This window comes from Lipotes vexillifer, unplaced genomic scaffold, assembly GCF_000442215.2.
Source record: "Lipotes vexillifer unplaced genomic scaffold, Lipotes_vexillifer_v1.1 scaffold1242, whole genome shotgun sequence".
Classification (NCBI taxonomy): domain Eukaryota; kingdom Metazoa; phylum Chordata; class Mammalia; order Artiodactyla; family Lipotidae; genus Lipotes; species Lipotes vexillifer.
In genome coordinates, this window is record NW_006793169.1 from 297541 (window position 1) to 317387 (window position 19847).

General features: G+C 47.9%; 1 protein-coding gene across 1 annotated transcript in view; it reads right to left on the reverse strand.

The window, feature by feature from the left end:
- GABRR2 (gamma-aminobutyric acid type A receptor subunit rho2) overlaps positions 1–18540 on the reverse strand; it is a 40011-nt gene extending 21471 nt beyond the window's left edge. Inside the window, exons 1-2 of the mRNA XM_007466252.1 lie at positions 18308–18540; positions 10455–10561 (exon numbers count right to left, since the gene is read on the reverse strand). Coding sequence (XP_007466314.1) covers positions 10455–10561; positions 18308–18495 — 295 coding nt within the window. The 5' untranslated portion in view covers positions 18496–18540. The remainder of the gene's footprint in view (positions 1–10454; positions 10562–18307) is intronic.
- Between the last annotated feature and the right edge of the window lie 1307 nt (positions 18541–19847).

A 19847-nucleotide genomic window follows, 5' to 3' on the forward strand; every position in this document is an offset into this window, starting at 1 on the left:
ATGCGTTAATCAATATTTGTTTTTCTCTTTCTGACTTACTTCACTCTGTATGACAGTCTCTAGGTCCATCCACGTCTCTACAAATGACCCAATTTCGTTCCTTTTTATGGCTGAGTAATATATGTACCACATCTTCTTTATACATTCATCTGTCAATGGGCATTTAGGTTGATTCCATGATCTGGCTATTGTAAATAGTGCTGCAACGAACACTGGGGTGCATGTGTCTTTTTGAATTATGGTTTTCTCAGGGTATATGCCCAGTAGTGGGATTGCTGAGTCATATGGTAATTCTATTTTTAGTTTTTTAAGGAACCTCCATACTGTTCTCCATAGTGGCTGTATCAATTTACCTTCCCACCAACAGTGCAAGAGGGTTCCCTTTTCTCCACACCCTCTCCAGCATTTGTTGTTTGCAGATTTTCTGATGATGCCCATTCTAACTGGTGTGAGGTGATACCTCATTGTAGATTTGATTGGCATTTCTCTAATAATTAGTGATGTTGAGCAGCTTTTCATGTGCCTCTTGGCCATCTGTATGTCTTCTTTAGAAATGTCTATTTAGGTCTTCTGCCCATTTTTGGATTGGGTTGTTTGTTTTTTTGATATTGAGCTGCATGAGCTGTTTATGTATTTTGGAGATTTGCCTGTTGCTTCGTTTGCAAATATTTTCTCCCATTCTGAGGGTTGGCTTTTGGTCTTGTTTACAGTTTCCTTTGCTGTGCAAAAGCTTTTAAGTTTCATTAGGTCCCATTTGTTTATTCTTGTTTTTATTTCCATTTCTCTAGGAGGTGGGTCAAAAACCATCTTGCTGTGATTTATGTCAAAGACTGTTCTTCCTGTTTTCCTCTAAGAGTTTTATAGTGTCCGGTCTTACATTTAGGTCTTTAATCCATTTTGAGTTTATTTTTGTGTATGGTGTTAGGGAGTGTTCTAATTTCATTCTTTTGCATGTAGCTGTCCAGTTTTCCCAGCACCACTTATTGAAGAGACTGTCTTTTCTCCATTGTATATCCTTGCCTCCTTTGTCATAGATTAGTTGACCATAGGAGCGTGAGTTTATCTCTGGGCTTTCTAGCCTGTTCCATTGATCTATATTTCTGTTTTTGTGCCAGTACCCTATTATCTTCATTACTGTAGCTTTGTAGTATAGTCTGAAGTCAGGGAGTCTGATTCCTCCAGCTCCGTTTTTTTTCCCTCAAGATTGCTTTGGCTATGCGGGATCTTTTGTGTCTCCATACAAATTTTAAGATTTTTTTGTTCTAGTTCTGTAAAAAAAAGCCATTGGTAATTTGATAAGGATTGCACTGAATCGGTAGATTGCTTTGGGTAGTATAGTCATTTTCACAATATTGATTCTTCCAATCCAAGAACATGGTATATCGCTCCATCTGTTTGTATCATCTTTAATTTCTTTCATCAGTGTCTTATAGTTTTCTGCATACAGGTCTTTTGTCTCCCTAGGTAGATTTATTCCTAGGTATTTTATTCTTTTTGTTGCAATGGTGAATGGGATTCTTTCCTTAGTTTCTCTTTCATCTGACAGGCTGTCAGATGAAGCAGGACAGCACAGGGGGGCCACCATGGACAGATGTTCATAGCAGGCTCGAGCACGGACGTGCAGCAAGAGAGAGCCTTCTACGACAGAAGAGTCCTGTCAGGGGGAGGTAAGCTGGGCCAGACGTGAAACTCTTGGGACACAGAGGGGAGAGGCGGGTCTGCATTTCATCCCGTAGAATATGGGAAGCCCTGAAGTTTCTGAGGGAGCAGCACAGGGAAGGGGTGTTTCCAGAAGGTGAATTTGGCTGTGAGGTGTGGTTTGGGGGCCATGATGTTGGTGTCGGTAGTGCTTCCAACTTTCTTATCATTATCATCCACGAAAGAGAAAATTTAATTTATTTAAGTATGAATTCATTTAAATTTAAATTAAATACTAAGGAATAAGATGGGAAGGGAAGGTGGAGCTTTGGAGGGCCACAACCATTGTAATATCTAAGATTTTTTTCATCCCCCAAGAAGACATTGAGAATGTGTGGTGTGAGGGGGCAGATCTGAGAGACACTGTGATGCATGAATTGATTCAACTTGGTTGATCTAGGAGGGGAAAGGGCAGGAGGGAGGGGGGCAAAATCAGCAAGGTCTCCACAGCTCCCTGCCTGAGTCACCTAAGAGAAAGCTGACAGAAAATCAGCAGGTTCCCTAAGTGATGGCCGGAAGTATGGGTTTTGCAATTATCTCAAGGAAGCACAGGAGCCAGTATTTCGTCTCCTAAATTCAGCCCTTTGGTGGTTGCATGTGGCGCAGGAAGGGCTCTCCTGTGCTCTAGAAGCTGACACGGGGAGAGTACTGCAGGCCCAGCCACTGCCCCAACCTGCCCCTGGTCCCACCTTCCCTGCTCACTCAATCTCGGCCGGTCCAGCCGTTGCCCCTCTGGGAAAGCAGACCCACACTCCGCCCTGCTCTGTGCTGGGCAGCTGACCACTAAGGGCAGCATCCACATTTAGAAACCCACCCCCAGGCAGGAGCACTACTGGGGGCCCATATGCCACATGCTTGAATGTCTAAAGGTTATAAATCAAGCTAAGAAACTGCAAAATGATATATAGCCTCGCCTACCGCTTTGACAAATACACGTTCATATCAACCCGGAAGGCCAAGCCCAGCCTCAGAACTCTGACTCCTGGGAGCTCTGGCTGGGACATGGCAGGGCAGGGAGAGTGGGCCCAGCTCCGGAGCTGCCCTTTTACCACCCACAGCAGCAGCCGGCACAGAGAAGAGCCTGGCGTGTGCCGGTGGACACCCCTGCCCACTATCTGAGCTCTATCCAAAGCCATCTTTAAGGCAGCCCTCAGCCCCCTCTTAGCACCGGGGGGAAGCGGGGGACAGGGAGGGGAGAGGGGAGGGGAGGGGGGAGGGGAGGGGGGACCCCGCATGCACAGTACAGCCCCCACCCCACCCCCCGGGCTCGCCTAGGGAGGAGGCCCGGGCAGGTCCCGAGGTGGGCTCCGGGCTGTGTGGACATGATTCTGGGTCCCAGTACCCAAGTGTGGCCTAGAAGGGAAATCTCAGGTGGGCACGTCCTCTTGGCCCACAGACCACGCCCTGAGTGCAGGTGAGTGATCACACACAGGACCCCCTGCCTTAGCCTATGGCCACTGCTCACAGTGGGCCCTCATCTTCTGCCTTCGGGTTGGTTCAGCCAATGAAGGTGCCAGCGGGTCTCAGAAGGCTGGAGGAGATAGAGAGGAACTGATTCTCTCCCGCAGCCCTCCCTGCAGGCTTCATGGGCCCATCCTCTCCTGGACGCCAGGGCTCCCCTGTAGGGCACCCCCTTCCCAGGGCTCTGGCTCTTTTCCAGATTCTGGGAACTGCTCCCTCCTCTTGCCCTCCACCCCTAACCTGGTGAAGCCTCCACACTCTTCCAGCCCTCAAGGCTTCACTGCCAGCTTGCTGGTTTCCTTTAACCCTGCCCACCCCTTTGTGAACAGACCTTCATTAAACTCTCCACTGTTCCCCCACTGTTACTGTAGCTTTTCGCAGTGCCTCCCCGCTGGGGTCTGGGTGGATGGCCGCCCCCAGGCAGACACTCAGGTGTCCCAGCTTTCTCTGGTTCCACCGGTGGCTGTCTCCCTCCTTCACTTCTCACGATACCTCCACTTTTTTTTTTTTCTAATTGGAGCATAGTTGATTTACAATGTTGTGTTCGTTTTAGGTGTACGGCAAAGTGACTCAGTTATACATATACATATATCCATTCTTTTTCAGATTCTCTTCTGATATAGGTTATCACAGAATATTGAGTAGAGTTCCCTGTGCTATACAGTAGGTCCTTGTTGGTTATCTATCTTATGTATAGTAGTGTGTGTATGTTAATCCCAAACTCCTGATTCATCCGTCCCCCCAACATTTTCCCTTTGGTAACCATTGTTTGTTTCTGAAATCTGTGAGTCTGTTTCTGTTTTGTAAATAAGTTCATTTGTATCATTTTTTAAAATTAGATTCCACATATGAGTGATATCATATGATATTTGCCTTTCTCTGTCTGACTTACTCTACTCAGTATGAAAATCTCTAGGTCAATCCATGTTGCTGAAAATGGCATTATTTCATTTTTTTTATGGCTAATATTACATTGTATATATGTACCCCATCTTTTTTTTTTTTTTTTTTTTTTTTTTAGTTTATTTATTTTTGTCTGCGTTGGGTCTTTGTTGCTGCACGTGGGCTTTCTCTAGTTGCAGCGAGCGGGGGCTACTCTTTGTTGCGTTGTGAGGGGTTCTCATTGCGGTGGTTTCTCTTGTTGCAGAGCACGGGCTCTAGGTGTGCAGGCTCAGTAGCTGTGGTGCACGGGCTTAGTTGCTCTGCGGCATGTGGGATCTTTCCAGACCAGGGCTCAAACCTGAGTCCCCTGCATTGGCAGGCAGATTCTTAACCACTGCACCACTGGGGAAGCCACACATCTTCTTTATCCATTCTTTCTAGGCCTTAGCTTAACCCCCATCAACTCAGACCTGGACCATGGCTGCAGTGGCCAGCTAGCGTCCCGCATCCATTCTTAGCTGCTCCAGCCTCCTCCTAGCAGGCACACACACACACACACACACACACACACACACACGCTGCTCGCATTCCGCTGCCCTCCTGTTATCCGTGAGCACCCTCCTCCCTGATCCCTCCTTCCCTCCCACCCGCTGGGCTCACCCCCTGCGCATCTTTCCTGACTCATTGCGAGCATCGCCTCCTTAATGAAGGTGTCACTGCCAGCTTGCTGGTTTCCTCTCTCTGGATGGAACTGACCACTCAATTCTCCCGGTCAGCAGAGATGCCCTACATTGCTTCTGTGATACTTGACTGCACTTAGTCATTTCTCTGTTTCCCTTGTAGACTGTTAGCTTCCTGGGAACACTCTGTTGTGTCAGGCGGAGTGACCGAATGCACACCCTTCCCAGCAAGGGTGGCTCCTTGGCCTTCGTCCTCCCAGGCTCCTTGGGGCCACACTTCCCTGGTGCCCATGGCCAGACCCTGCTGCTCGCACCCCACGGCTCCCCTTCCTTCCAGCAGCTCTCCATAATTTAACATCTTGATGTGAGGATTTCATTAACACTGGTCTCCCCGAGCAGAGCATTGACACTCCAAGGACTGTGGCTGTCTTGCTCACTGCTGGGTCCCCAAATGCCACGGATGCTGCCTCACACATAACAGCTCCAAAACACACCATACTTGTCTTATGAATGAAAGTGAAAGTATTTTGGTTGGAGAACCTAACCTACTTTGTGGTCACTTCCTGACCATCCTAACAAACTCCTTGGATGTAATTCAAAAGAATCCGTGATGACGTTACACCCCTCCTTTACCTTCCATCTCTACAGTTTGAATTAAAAATCAGTATCATGCTGGTGAGGATGTAAACTGATGCAGCTGCTGTAGAAAAAAGTGTGGGAGTTCCTGAAAAAACTAAACATAGAACTACCAATGTGACCCAGCAATTCCACTTCTGGGTATATACCCCAAAGAATTGAAAACAGGGTCTTGAATAGATGTTTGCACACACATGTTCATGGCAGCATTATTCCCAGGAGCCAAAAGGTAAAAACAACCCAAATGTCCATTGACAGATGAATGGCAATTAAACAAGATGTGATATATTCATACAATGGAATATTATTTGGCCTTACACACTACAACATGGATGAACCTTGAAGGCATAATTCTAAGTGAATAAGCCAGTCACAAAAAGACAAATACTGTATGATTCCACTAACATGAGAAACCTAGAGCAGTCAAATTCATAGAGACAGAAAGTGGAATGGTGGTTGCAGGGGGAAGCAGGAGTAAAGAGTTATTGTTTCGGGACTTCCCTGTGGTGCAGTGGTTAAGAATCTGCCTGCCAATGCAGGGGACACGGGTTTGATCCCTGGTCCAGGAGGATCCCACATGCCGCAGAGCAATTAAGTCTGTGCACCACAACTACTGAGCCTGTGCTCTAGAGCCCGCAAGCCACAGCTACTGAAGCCCGCATGCCTAGAGCCCGTGCTCCGCAACAAGAGAAGCCACCGCAATGAGAAGCCCGCGCACCGCAGCGAAGAGCAGCCCCTGCTCGCCACAACCAGAGAGAGCCCGTGCGCAGCCAAAAATAAATAAATAAATTTATTTTTTTCAAAAAAGAGTTATTGTTTCATTGACAATTTAGGAAGATGAAAAAGTTCTGGAGATGTATGCTGGTGACGATTGCACAACGTGAATATTCTTTCGCCACTGAACTATATGGTTAAAATGGTACATTTTATGCTATGTATGTTTTAGCCCAATCTTTTAAATTTTAATTTAAAAAAATCAGCATTGCACTCATTCTCCTAACAAATGGAGGGGAAACCCCAGGCCTCTGGAGGTTCTCCTAACCAGGACACACCAGCGAACCAGGCAGCTCGGAGCTTAGACCAGATATTTTTGTTTCAACTGATCCCTGGGATTATTAGGAAGCTGCTAGATTTTTAATCTTTTCTTTTTCCAGACTGAAAAGGTCATCTGAGGGGTATCTAGTCTTAGGCAAATTCCTCTCTAGCAATTATTTTTAAATGTCAGTCCACAAGGAAGCCCCTCTTCGAAAAACGAGTTAGGAAGAGAAGACAGGGATGCAGCGCATACCCTACAATTGTTAACGGGCATCTTGTTGGCGTGGCCTGCTGAGCGTGCGTGGCTCCTTTTTAGAGGGGCGTGTTAGGCTGGGCCGGCATTAGGGCCGGTTGAGCCCAGGCTCTGCTTTGGACCAGGTGTCTGGCACAGGGCTGCCCCCAAGGAAGGCGGGCTTTCTCTTACTCACACAGAGCCATGTATGTGCTGTCTGCAGGCCTCCTCCCTCAGAGACACAGCCACCCCCTGGCCAGTGCCTCTGCGCAGGAGTGAGGGGCTGGATGGAATGGAGACCCTCAGGAGGACCTGCAAGGAAGGCTTCTTGCCTCTAAACCATCTGCAGATGCTCCAGGGATTATGGATTATAGCAATCATTGGAACCCCAGGCGGTGGGAAGCTCCCTCCTCTGATGGCCCCATCCAGCCTGCTTGTCCATGTTGCAGCAAAAATAGAAATGAGACTTTTCTGATAAACAAGGAAAATAAGGAAACGGTGAACAGGCTGGGGAAACAGCATAAACAGGCCTGAAAGAGTTAAGCCATCTTGGTTATTGTTTAGCTGTTACTACTAACAAACACTTGTAGCTAGACTTGTCCTTCACGAAGCTGATTACTCTCTGACTCCATACAAATTACCCGTTGCACCTGGCCTTTCTTCTCCCCCTACACTCCCTTGTAGCACTCTTCATTTCAGAAAGGAGTTCACAGGCCGATAACTTCAGGGACACCAGACCCGGGTGCTGAGCCGCCTGATGCCAGCTTTGGCCATGAATTTGCAGAAGAAAAGAAATGCAAGACCTTCACTACTTTTGATCCTTATCATATACCAGCTTTGGCCATGAATTGCAGAAGAAAAGAAATGCAAGACCTTCACTACTTTTGATCCTTATCATATACCAGCTTTGGCCATGAATTGCAGAAGAAAAGAAATGCAAGACCTTCACTACTTTTGATCCTTATCATATACCCCTTCGAGCCGAGCCCCACGTGTAAAATCTTCATCGATTCCCGAAGGAGGCGGGCACAGTTCTTGAGGCGTTAGCCTACTGTGTCTTCCCTTTGCCTGGCAAGGAAAATCAAAAGCCTCTCTATTTCTTATCTTCCAGGTCTCTGTCTCCGTATTTTTATTCGGCATCGGTGCACAGGGAGCCAGATTGGCAACAGCCAGGACTCCACGAGTTGCAAAGATTCTTATTTATGAGTTCATGTGTGTGTACCTCACCGTGTGCTCCCCTTGTCCTATTTCATCCAAGTGACGTCTAGACATCCAGAAAAGCCCTGCAGGGGAGAAAAGGTGCCCAGAAGACCAGCTGCTCTGGGGGGAGGGCTTGGGAAGGAGGAGTAGCCCCCTCCCTTGGCTTTGGTGACCGAGATCTTGACAGCTGATGTGTAAGAGCCTCAGGTCTTACCGCACCTGCTGGAGGTGACACCTCCTTCCCCTGCGGCTTTCCCTAAAGTCAGGGTCTTTCCCAGCCTCAGAAGCTCACTCAGGCAGGGGCAAGGGACTGTCCTCATCCTCCACACTCTGGGCGACACCAGAAGTTGCAGGGATCAGGATACAGGAAGTCCAGTTTGCTCCTCAAACGTGGCTTGAGGATGGAGCACCCTGACTGAGGCCGCAGCCTGTTGGATGATTCTACTCAGAGCTGGGTTTTCTGGGAACGTGGCATGATTTCACCTGCCAGCCCTGAGAGCTAGCTCCTGGCTTTCCTGGCTTTCTCCCAGAGGAGGAGGGCGTTTTAATGAGGCTTTCACTTTCGCATGCGACATCACAGAGGAAACCCAAGTTCTGCCCCCAGTTGTTCTGTGGCCATCACTTAACCCCCTGGACCCCAGGCTCTTCTTCTGTAAACTGAAAGTCCTAACCAGGTGATGGCTCAGGCTCCTGCCACAACATCAGCCTCCGTCAGAAAGTTACAATGTGTTATTCAGAAGATCACCCACACCCAGACACACACAGCTGCCCTACAACACTGTGCATTGAGGCAGGGTCACGTTGTGACTTTTGAGAATGCTGGGCACTTTTGCCTTCGTGGGCCCTTCCACCAGAAAAACAATATTTAAAAAGCATACAACTGTGGTGGTATAAAGATGAATATATTAATATTATATGTTAACATTTTCTCCTACCTAAAATTTTATTTTTTTCTTCTGACTTTAAAATAACATCTTATCAGGGGCCCCTAGGAGTATTCTTTGTGAGCCCTAAACACGCCTGCTCTGCCTAGTGGCCCAGCACTGGGGGACATGCGGATTGAGGTGGGTAAGAAAGAGACCCAGCTAGGAGAGTGGGCCTACCTCAGTAGCTATGTGACCTGGACCAGTCACCTCACCTCTCCGCGCCTCAGTTTCCCGATCTGGGCATAATAATAGTACCTACTTCACGGAGTTGTGAGGAATGAAGTCACATCGTGTCTGTAAGTACCCTGAGTAGAATGGTGCCTGGCACAGAAGTCACTAGAAGTTGTTTGTTGTCATTAATGCTGTTGTTTGTCAACCTTGTTCCAGTCGCCTTGCTGGCCCTCTGCATCTTACCCGACCCTCTAGAAGAAAGGCAAGGGGACCAAGGATGTCTTGCTTGGACTTCCTGGAGCACATACAGCTAATTTTAGAGCTGCTTATTCACGGAAATGTTATTGAATTTCAGAAAACTCTTTGGTGGCATTACCCAAAACAAGCCCTCGAGGGCACCAGAACCCCTAGCTGTGCAGCATTCCATCGGGGCAGGAGGAAGAGGCAGGGGCTGTCATCTGTCGCCTGCTCTCTTCTCCTGCTCGGCAGATGTCAGACCTCAGGGAACTGAGTGGGAGGCTTTGAGTCCTTGTAAAATGCAACGGCCTCTGGGATAAATTAATGTCCTAATTCCCTAACAGTCACACGAGGGAGGCCTGACAGCTGGGTTTTTCTAAGGGGCCGTGAGCCTGTATGTGCCAGGGCTTTACATACATTATCTCGTTTAATCCTGACAGCAACCCCAGATGGATGGATTACTATCCCCATTTCACAAACCAGCAAACAGAAGCTCAGAGAGGGTCGCTGACTTGCCCACAAGTCACCCCTACTTCTTCCTGCCTCCCCAGGAGAATGTTTGCACCTGAGAGGAGCTCAAGAGCGAGATAAAGGGGAGATGGAGACCCGCCTGCCTGGGTCTCTCTGGCCGGAGGCCCATCAGCGGCCATGCTCCGGGCCTCAGTTTCTCCACCTGCACAGGGCGGGCGTGGGCGCCGTGTCTCATGCATCCTGCCTGGTGGGTGCAGATGGCTGGCTCCCTTCCCCGCCCCCTCCCCTCTGTGGCATTCCTCCTGTTCCGGCCACCACTCCTCCCCAACCCGCCGAAGCAGGGAAGCTCCTTTGGGGCAAGTCTGCAAGGGAGCTTGCCAGGCGTTAAACTGTCACTGCATTGGCAAGCAGGGGGCCCCCTCAGAACCCCAAATTCCCAGCCAGGCACGGGATGGCAGAGCCGGGGGTTCCTTTTCTGTGTGGACGCTCCAGCCCTGCCACCCACCCTCCCCCTGCCCCCCGCCCACGCAGCTCTTATTTTTTTCGGAAAGGAAAGTTGGCAGTAGCGGTGCTGGGCCTCCGTGAATGAAAACAGCTTAATCACACTCAGGTCCTTTTCTCAACAGCCCTCTCCACTCACTTCCTTCCAGCTCTTTTCTCCTGGGGATAATTAGTGACTCGGAGCCAGCTGGGCTTCTCTGACTGTGAGGGGGAAAATCAGGGACCCCTGGGGGAGGGCTGTGTCTGAGGGAACCCAGTGCAGGAGCAGCAGGAAGCAGCCCTGGGATCAGGCCCCAGAGGGCCGAGGGGAGGACGCAGTCTTACCTCCAAAGGCGGGCCTCATGGTGAAATCATGGTCATCCACTCTGAGAAGTGGCTGAGGTTTTCCCTTTCGGATTTTGGTCACATCAAGGTTCTTCTTATATAGGTGACTGCAAAGGCAAGCAAGAAACTGTTTTCCGTCAGCCCACCAAGACATCGTGTGAGAAGATCTGGGGAGATGACTTCCTGCAGGGTCTACGTGTTACTCACGTTTTCGCCCATCCTACCATCTCTTTCTCCACTGAAGGGAGGTCGAGAGATAAAGGGTACCCCCCACCCCTTACCTCCACCACCCCAGGCCCACACAGGTGGGCTGGCCCGAAGACCTGGCCCTTCCAGAGGCTTCCTAAAGTAGATCCCCCCCGAGGCAGGACACCACCCTACCTTGGCAAGCTCCTAACTGTCTTGCCCAAAGTCACGATTGGATGACCAACGGTTGGGTCTAATGGTGGAGAATTATGCTGGGTCTTTTTTTTCCTGTTAAAATATCTCTTCAGTGTTGTTATAGTATTGGTTTTGCGATAAGAAAAATTCTTAGGGACTTCCCTGGTGGTCCAGTGGGTAAGACTCCACGCTCCCAACGCAGGGGGCCCGGGTTCGTTCCCTGGTCAGGGAACTAGATCCCGCATGCAGCAACTAAGACCCGGCACAGCCAATATAAATAAATAATAAATAAATAGTTTTGAAAATCAATATACCAAAGTGGCATATTTTAAAAAATAAAATTCTGAGACAAATGTAGTTAAAGTTTTAAAAGGCTGTGTTACCCTAGGCAGACCTGATGCTCTTTACATCTGTCCAGTTGGCAGCTGTCTGAAGAATCCACCCTGGTGGAGAGAGCCTCAACCCTCGGGAGAACAGACAGTTCACAGCCAGCGGGCATCAAGGCCACAGCTGGGTACAGATAAGACTCTGCGCTCCCAATGCAAGGGGACTGGGTTCAATCCCTGGTCGGGGAACTAGATCCCGCATGCATGCCACAACTAAGAGCCCGCGTGCTGCAACTAAAATATCCCACATGCTGCAACTTAGACCCAGCACAGCCAAAATAAACAAATAAATAGAAAGTGCCATAAATATATCATAGAGCAGGGTAAAGAAGAAGAGAGAGTTGGGTTGGGGTAGAGGGTGATCAGAGAAGCCCTCTGAGCCCTGGAAAGGTTGAGTCATGAGAGGAGCTGAAGAAAGTGCATTCTGAGAGAGGGAAGAGCAAGTGCAAGTGTCCTGAGGTGAGTGTGGCTTGTGTGTGGAACAGGAGGAGGAAAGCAGTAAGAAAGGAGGTGGGAGACAAGGCCAGGGACTAGATCCCAAGGTCCTCAGGGGTATATACTGAGTGGGGAAACCCATGGGAATTCTGAGCAGGGGAGTCAAAACGTCTGGTTTAACACCTGGGAAGATCACTCAGGTAGAGGAGACTGTGGGAGGGCAGAGAAGAAATGGGAAACCATTAGGAGACTTCTGCTGAGAGAACATGGTGCCTGGGTTAGGGCGGTAAGGGGTGGAGCTGTAGAGAAGTGATCAGAAAGGCTTTGCTGATGGATTGGGTATGGGGTATGGGGGAAACAAAGAGGCAGGGATGGCCCAGGTTCACGACGAGCGCCTTGGTGAATGGTGGGGCATTCGCTGAGATGGTAAAAACTGGAGGAGTGGCATGTTTGTGGGGATGACAGTGCATCAAATTCTTAGAAGCCGTCTTGATGTCCAGACGCCTGTGAGACACCAGGTAGGAAGTGCAAATAGGGTGGGTGCAACTCAGAAGACAGTAGCAGTAGCAGTGTTTTCACTTCCTTCGGCCTTGTAGGTTCTGGGGGTCCCTGGGGGCTCAGCAGATGTGCCTGACCCTCCTTCTCCCAGAGCCCTTTGACTCTGCCCTCAACACCCTGGCCTGGCTTCCTCAGCTTGTCCCCTTCTCACTTCTCATTCTCATCAGCATTCAGACTGATTCGAGTCTCTCTCACCTCGAACCAAAATGAAGCAGAAAATCTGTCCGGACCCCACGTCTCTTCACGCAAAATTAATTGAAAAGTGATGGCGGGACAGTGGTGGTAGTTATACTCTTCTTTGAACATTTCCTTTTTTAAAAAAAACATCTTTCCCCGCCTCTCAATAAATCAATAACTTTCCCAAAGAGCTGCTGCCATTCCTCACTCCTGAGCACTTCTTGCCCCACTTGTGCCTGAGCCGAGGCCTTGAAGGTGCACTTGCCAAGGGTCAGGGAGGACCAGCCTCTGCTGGAAACCACGTCTTCCAGGACAGGGTGCTTGGTCCTCCTCCCACCTCCACTGCAGCCTTGCCTTCCTCCTCGGCCTGTCCCTAGATGTCAGCATCCCCAGAACCCTGTCTCAGCTGCCTCCTCTTCCCTCGTGACACTCCCTTTGGCAGTGGCTTCAACTGTCATTCACTTACTGATGATCCCTAAATCTATGTCCCTTGCTCTACACCTTTACATCCTACTGTCTAACAGATTATCCCCAGTTGGGTATCCTATAGGCATTTAAACTCAACACGTCCATAGTTTGGGACCCGCTGAGTGGGAGGTGACCCAGCTGAAGGACAGGTGGGCGTTATATGAAACGCGCGGAAGTGTAGGAGGGGTGAGGCTGAAATGGACAGAGTGCGGCTGCAGGGACTCAGGCAGGGACAGCCTTGAAGATCCTGTTAAGATTTTTATCTTTACCCATGGGACTTCCCTGGCGGTCCAGTGGTTAAGACTCCCCGCTTCCATTACAGGGGCCGCGGTTCCATCCCTGGTCAGGGAACTAAGATCCCGCGTGCTGCGTGGCCAAAAAAAGAAAAACAAATTTTTTTTTTAAATTTTTATCCAAAAGCCAAGGAAAAAGAGGAAGGGTGTTGGGCACTTGGAGAAAGAAGCTATGATCACATATGCTTTTGGACAAACCCGTTGCAGCTGCACACTCCGAGGACGAGAGGCCAATGGCTTCTTCCTGGAGCTGGAAGGTGGGACCTAAGTTCCCTAGAAACACGTGTGGTCATGGAGGGGCCCTTCCAAGGAGCTTCCGCCCTCCCGGGTCTCTTCCGCAAGAAGTGGAGCCGGACCAGGCCCCGCTCCCCGCGTGGCGACTGCTGGGGGGCCGTATATGGAAGCCCCAGCAGAGACACGCCGGGAACGTGGAAGCAGAGCTCAGCCTGAGGGCTTAGCCGATCACAGACATTAAATTGTGAGAGCAGCCCTGGCTCGCGGGGAGCAAATCCCTCCCGGTCAGCACAGTTTCTCAGTTGAGAGGGGAGGATTAGGGGAAGGGAAGTTCCCGCATGCCAGCACCCTGGAGAGAGGGAGAAGATTGAAATCCCAGTGCCATTAATAAGGACCCAGAATTTTTCTTACGGGTCCAGTTATTTGATAACACAGGCCGCTGATATCCTGATCCTTGGGCTATTGGTGTAAGCTGGATGCCCTGCATCCATCCTCCACAGGAGATGGCGGCCACTGCCCCATCCCGGACTCCAGGGGCTCAGCTCTCCCACCCCAGACTCCAGGGGCCATATGCCGAGCCCCAGCCCCACGGTCGGGCTGCCAGAACTTTCACGGAACCTCAAACCCAGCTTTGTCGGGGTGTGGAGTGGGGAGAGAAGAAAAAGCGTTCACTGTGCCTTTGAGAAGCAGGGCTGGTGAGCTGCAGTCAACACATCATTCCAGTGGGTTTCAGTTGGAGAAATCAGGTTCAGAAAGATCAGGAAACACAGCCACACAGCCAGGGAGCTGCAGAAGCAGGGCCTGAACCTGCCTGAACCTGGTTTCTCCTGACTTCCCAACCCCACTTCCTTCCGCAGATCCCTAGGGAGGGTAAGGGTCACTGGGTAGCAGGAGAGCAAAGCGGCTCCCGGGTCCAGCACTGGAACCATGATGCCAAAGGAGAGGAGGATGGCCAAGGGCAGGTGGAACCAAAGGGGCAGCAAATGGGAAGGAAAGATGAAAGGGGACCTCAGGTTTCGGGACCAGGAGGGGCCACACAGTGTGATCAGGGCAGAGCCCAGACTCCCAGATCTTGGTGTATTTTCAGATCTCAAGGGAGAAGGGCGACTCTTTGCAGGAAAGCAGTCATGTGGTCAGGAGGCTGCCTTAGGCAGCAGGGCGGGGAATAAACCTGGGAGGCTGAGAGGCAGGAAGAACAGAACAAAACAAACAGCTAAGAGCAAACAGGCTCACTTGGCAGCAATTCAGTAAAGGGACACAAAGGATCAGAAAACCGGAAGCAGTTTTGAAAAAGCAGTTGCTGGACAGAATAATTGTTTTGTGAGGGTGTGTTGGCCAGGGTGACACAGGGAAGGTTGACAGGTTAGAAGTCCTCTCGGTGTGTGTGTGTGTGTGAACAGGACTTCTAAGAGAAGGAGCTACTCCACAGAGCTGAACTGCTCTAAGAGTGTAATGAGAAAGGTTCAGGTCATTTTATTTCTATTTATTAGCATAGCTTAACTCTTGTGTCAATAATGAAAATACCTTTTAGTCAGATGTTTGGCTGAAATTTTTCACAGACAGACGTAGCTCTATGACTGTCTGAGCGTGTACACGCCCTGGTGGATTACAGAAAGGCCTAGAAGCATGTTCCCTGATACATTTTCTCTATCCCTTTTCCCAGCTTCTGTTCAATAATTATTTTATATTCTTTGAATGTGTATGTTCATCTTTTCATCCACTTTAACACCTCATAGGATAGATTTCAAAAAGTTATATTCACCTCTAAGGGTCAAATTCAATCCATCCATAAACAGTATAAAGTTTCCTCAAAAAACTAAAAATAGAACTACCATATGATCCAACAATTCTACACTCAGGTATATATCTGAAGAAAATTAAAACACTAATTTGAAAAGATACGTGCACCTCAATGTCCATAGCAGCATTGTTTACAATGGCCAAAATGTGGAAGCAACCTAAGTGTCCATCAACGGATGAATGGATAAAGAAGGTGTGGTCTATATATACAATGGAATACTACTCGGCCATAAAAAAGAAAGAAAATTTGCCATTTGCAACAACATGGATGGACTTGGAGGGTATTATGCTAAGTGAAATAAGTCAGACAGAGAAAGACAAATACTGTATGGTATTACTTATATGTGGAATCTAAAAACCAAAACAAACCAGTGAATATTTAAAAAAACAGACTCACAGGTATAGAGAACAAACTACTGGTTACCGGTGGGGAGCGGGAAGGGGGAGGGGCAAAATAGGGCTTAGGAGATTAAGAGGTACAAACTACAATGTATAAAATAAATAAGCTACAAGGATACATTGTACAACACAGGGAATATAGCCAATATTTTATGATAACTATAAATGGAGTATAATGTATAAAAATTTAGAATCACTATGTTGTACACCTGAAACTAATACAATACTGTAAACCAACTATACTGCAATTAAAAATTTTTTTAAATAAATTCAGTCTGTCCACAAGCTCATGCAGGAGTCTGGGAATGAGACTGTGTCTTCTGAGAGTAACAGAGATGCTGTAACTGCCCAGGCTGCCAAGTGGAATCCCTGAGGGTCTCTGAGGGGCTCATGCTGAACCCCAGAACCATTATTAGAAAAGAGACAGGTTCAGACAATGATTTCCCTTCAGACCTAGTAAATCAGGATCCTAGGTTCTGGTCCTGTCAAGCTACTACCGAGCTATATGAATTACTCATGCTGACGTTTTAGCATCTGTAAAATAAGACAGTGTTTCCCCATGTGTGTTCTGTGGACTATGAATCCCACAAGATAGTCCAAAAAAAAGTGTTGCTCTTTTTCTTTTTTTTTAAAGAAAAACTGCATAATTTATCCTCCTCTTCAAGATTCACAACCTCTATTGGCATAATAAATGTTCTATAAGTTCTGCTATAAAGATATCTGTCTAAAATGGTCTAAACCAGGATTTCCCAACCTTCTTTGACCCTGGAACCCCCCTCGTCATACAACACCTATTCACATTTCACAGAATTAGAACTCAGGGGAATTGCTGGACCCCATGACCTCTGAAGTTCCTGCCAGTTCAACAGCCTAGGATTCTGGCTACATAACCAGGATGAGTCTTCAAGAGTGGTGCCTCTTTCCCAATATCCTGGACAATTTGTACCTGTTTGCTTTCTGACTGAGTAGAATTAGACTTCCCAGAGTATTTACATCTTCCAGAGCAGCAGTCTCCAAAGTAGGGGCACACCTGGAGGGCTCAGGATGCTCCACTGGGAGGCAAGAAGTAGAAATTGTAACTCTCATTTATAGCTAGTTTTTATCTAAAACTAAGGAAGCTTTGGGGCTTCCCTGGTGGCACAGTGGTTAAGAATCCACCTGCCGATGCAGGGGACACGGGTTTGAGCCCTGGTCCAGGAAGATCCCACATGCCGCGGAGCAATGAAGCCCCTGTGCCACAACTACTGAGCCTGCGCTCTAGAGCCCACGAGCCACAACTACTGAGCCCGTGCGCCACAACTACTGAAGTCCACGCGCCTAGAGCCTGTGCTCCGCAACAAGGGAAGCCACCGCAGTGAGAAGCCCGCGCACCGCAACAAAGAGTAGCCCCTGCTCAACGCAACTAGAGAAAGCCCGAGCGCAGCAACGAAGACCCAATGCAGCCAAAAATAAATAAATAAAATAAATAAATTTATTAAAAAAAAACAAAACTGTGAGAAACAAATGTTTAAAAAATTAAAAATAAAAAAATAAGGAAACTTTTCAGCTTTAATATACATATTTATAATAGTACGGGTATGTAATTTGTGTATATATATATGTATACACATCACGGGGTACGGTCTCAAAAAACTGTCACTGATAGCAGTACGTGATCAAAAAGGGAGACCACTGACCTAGAAAATGTGCCTCAAGATATTAGTTAATATTCATAATCACTAGTTCATGCAGTGCTTAGTAGAATGGAAAAACAGACATGTAACATGGCGTGTTACACATGGCGTGGATATCTTAGCTGCTTGCTCTTTTCTTCATGCTGAACAGGCCTAGAACACCGTGGTTCGTACATCAGTTCAAAACAAACGTATTAAGGAACTTCAATTTGTGATGTAATTATGTTAAGTGCAAATTCTGGGCCTAACCAGCTATTTCTGGGAAGTGTTTCCATTACATCATGAAATAGCCTTCACTGTTGTCCACATGTATATTTTTAATAACCTAGCAAATTTCAGACACCTTCTCCAAGATTCAAAACAGTACAATGAAACCTGATAGCATTATAAAATTGTTCCCAATGAAATAATTTAAAGAAGACAACTCCCAGTTACATTTTTTTCTTAATAAGTCAAACTACATTCCTATATACAGTTCCCTTCAAAAAAAAATTCTTTTTTTTTTTTTTAAAGTGAAAGCAGGCTTATTTAGAGAGATACATGCTCCATAGACAGAACGTGAGCCATCTCAGAAGGCAAGAGTGGCCCCAGGGCATGGGGTACTCTCGGAAAGTGAGAGCAGCCCTGAAATATGGGTTGGGTAGTTTGAAAAAAAAAAATTCTTGAGTGTAATTCCCTAGCAGGTCATCTATGGTCCCTACAGGATGTAATCCCAAGAAACTAAGCAGCACAATCTGAGAAGTACAATGATGCTTTACCCACTAAGTCTTCAACTGCCTGACTTAAATCAAAATGCTTTGGCTGAACACAGACATCAGAATGAAGGGCTCAGCCTAGTCTAGCTTCCCTCTCTCGCTGCTGGTGACACAATAGTGTATTTGTGCCCAGGGAGAGGCTGTGTTGAGTGAGGGCGAGGTCCTATCTACCCCCAGCTGGAAAACAGATTCCAATAGGACGGACGATCTAACCCCTAGCCCTCCCGGGAGCTGTCCCACTGTGTGTCACTGCCACCACGAGTCACCTCCCTTCCCTCCCGCCCACAACTTTACCTTGGCTTGGACGTTTCCAGCTGCCCTGTCCATCTCCTCTTCTTGGGCTTTCTGCTCTCCACAAGAACCATCAGGCAAAACAAGAACAAAATGAGTCTTGAAAAATAAGGCATCCTGTGAATGTCTGTGAGGCTGCAAGCTGCTTTCCAGTACCTGCAGCGGGGCAGATCCCCCCCAGGCTTAACCATTGACTCGGTCTTCTGCCTCGAGCCAGGGCAGCAAGGAGGGCATGGCTGGCCAGGCTGAGTTTCCCGATTAAATATTGATACTGATGCTTGTGCCACCCTACTTCCCACCCCCTCGGGCCATGACACAAACACCAAGGCTTTGCCTTCCCTGCTACTTAGTGATTGGCTATTAGTAAGTTGGTTCTCTGTGAAGGTCAGCTTCTGCTGAGTCCTAGAACAGCTTTGGCTAAAACTGTTATGTAAAAAAAAAAAAAATTAAATCTCTTGGACATGCCAGCTTTTTGCTGAGATCATTAATCCATCTCTCTGGCGACATAAAACCAGTCTGTCACATCCGCCAGGGAGCAGGTTGGATTCTGAGTGGATTTGCAGGGAAGACTTGTGCACACGGAGATGAGCACCTGAATGTGCCCCGGAAATGCTGAGTAAACACGCAAATGACCTGTTTCCACAGTTGCTTTATTTCTTGACCCAAGACCCTGTGCTTCACCTATGGCCAAGGGTGCTTGCTTTTCCCCCAAATACACATCTTTTTTTTTTCAATGAAAACACATCTTATCAAAACATAAAACATATTTTGATTTCAAAGGAAAGCATAAACCAAAGGAGAATTTGTGACTATGTAAGCTCTTCTTCCTAGCACGAGCACTAGATTGTTGGTCTTTCATCCTAAAATGTATAATGTCATCGCTGATCCACTTTGTTATAAAGCAGAAACTAACACACCATTGTAAAGCAATTATACTCCAATAAAGATGGTAAAAAAATGTATAATGTCATCATAAATGAGGCTTGATTCCTATTCTGGGATATGGAGTTATGAACATTAGAAGTGAAAAGATACATGGGGTTATGTTTCATATACTCTGCAGAGGAAAATGTTTAAAAACTACCTATTGCTTTTGCTTGCTGTGTCCTGGGAATGGAGATGATGAGTGTGGTAGAGGCACAGGGAGATGAGGATGGAGGTCAGAAGGAGCAATAGCTAAAACTGAAACAGAATTAGGGTTTCCTTATGTAAGAAAGAATCAAGAGAAGCACTTTTGATCCCTTTAAGCAAAGTAGAATGATATGATCCGCTTTATTTTTTCAGGAATTCCTAAGTGGGATCAGTTGGGTCAGAGAAGACCCAACTGATTGATCTCTTTTGACTATGTTAAAAGAGGATGGGGTTTCCCTGGTGGCGCAGAGGTTGAGAGTCCGCCTGCCGATGCAGGGGACACGGGTTCGTGCCCCGGTCCGGGAAGATCCCACATGCCGCGGAGCGGCTGGGCCCGTGAGCCACGGCCGCTGAGGCTGCGCGTCCGGAGCCTGTGCTCCGCAACGGGAGAGGCCACAACAGTGAGAGGCCC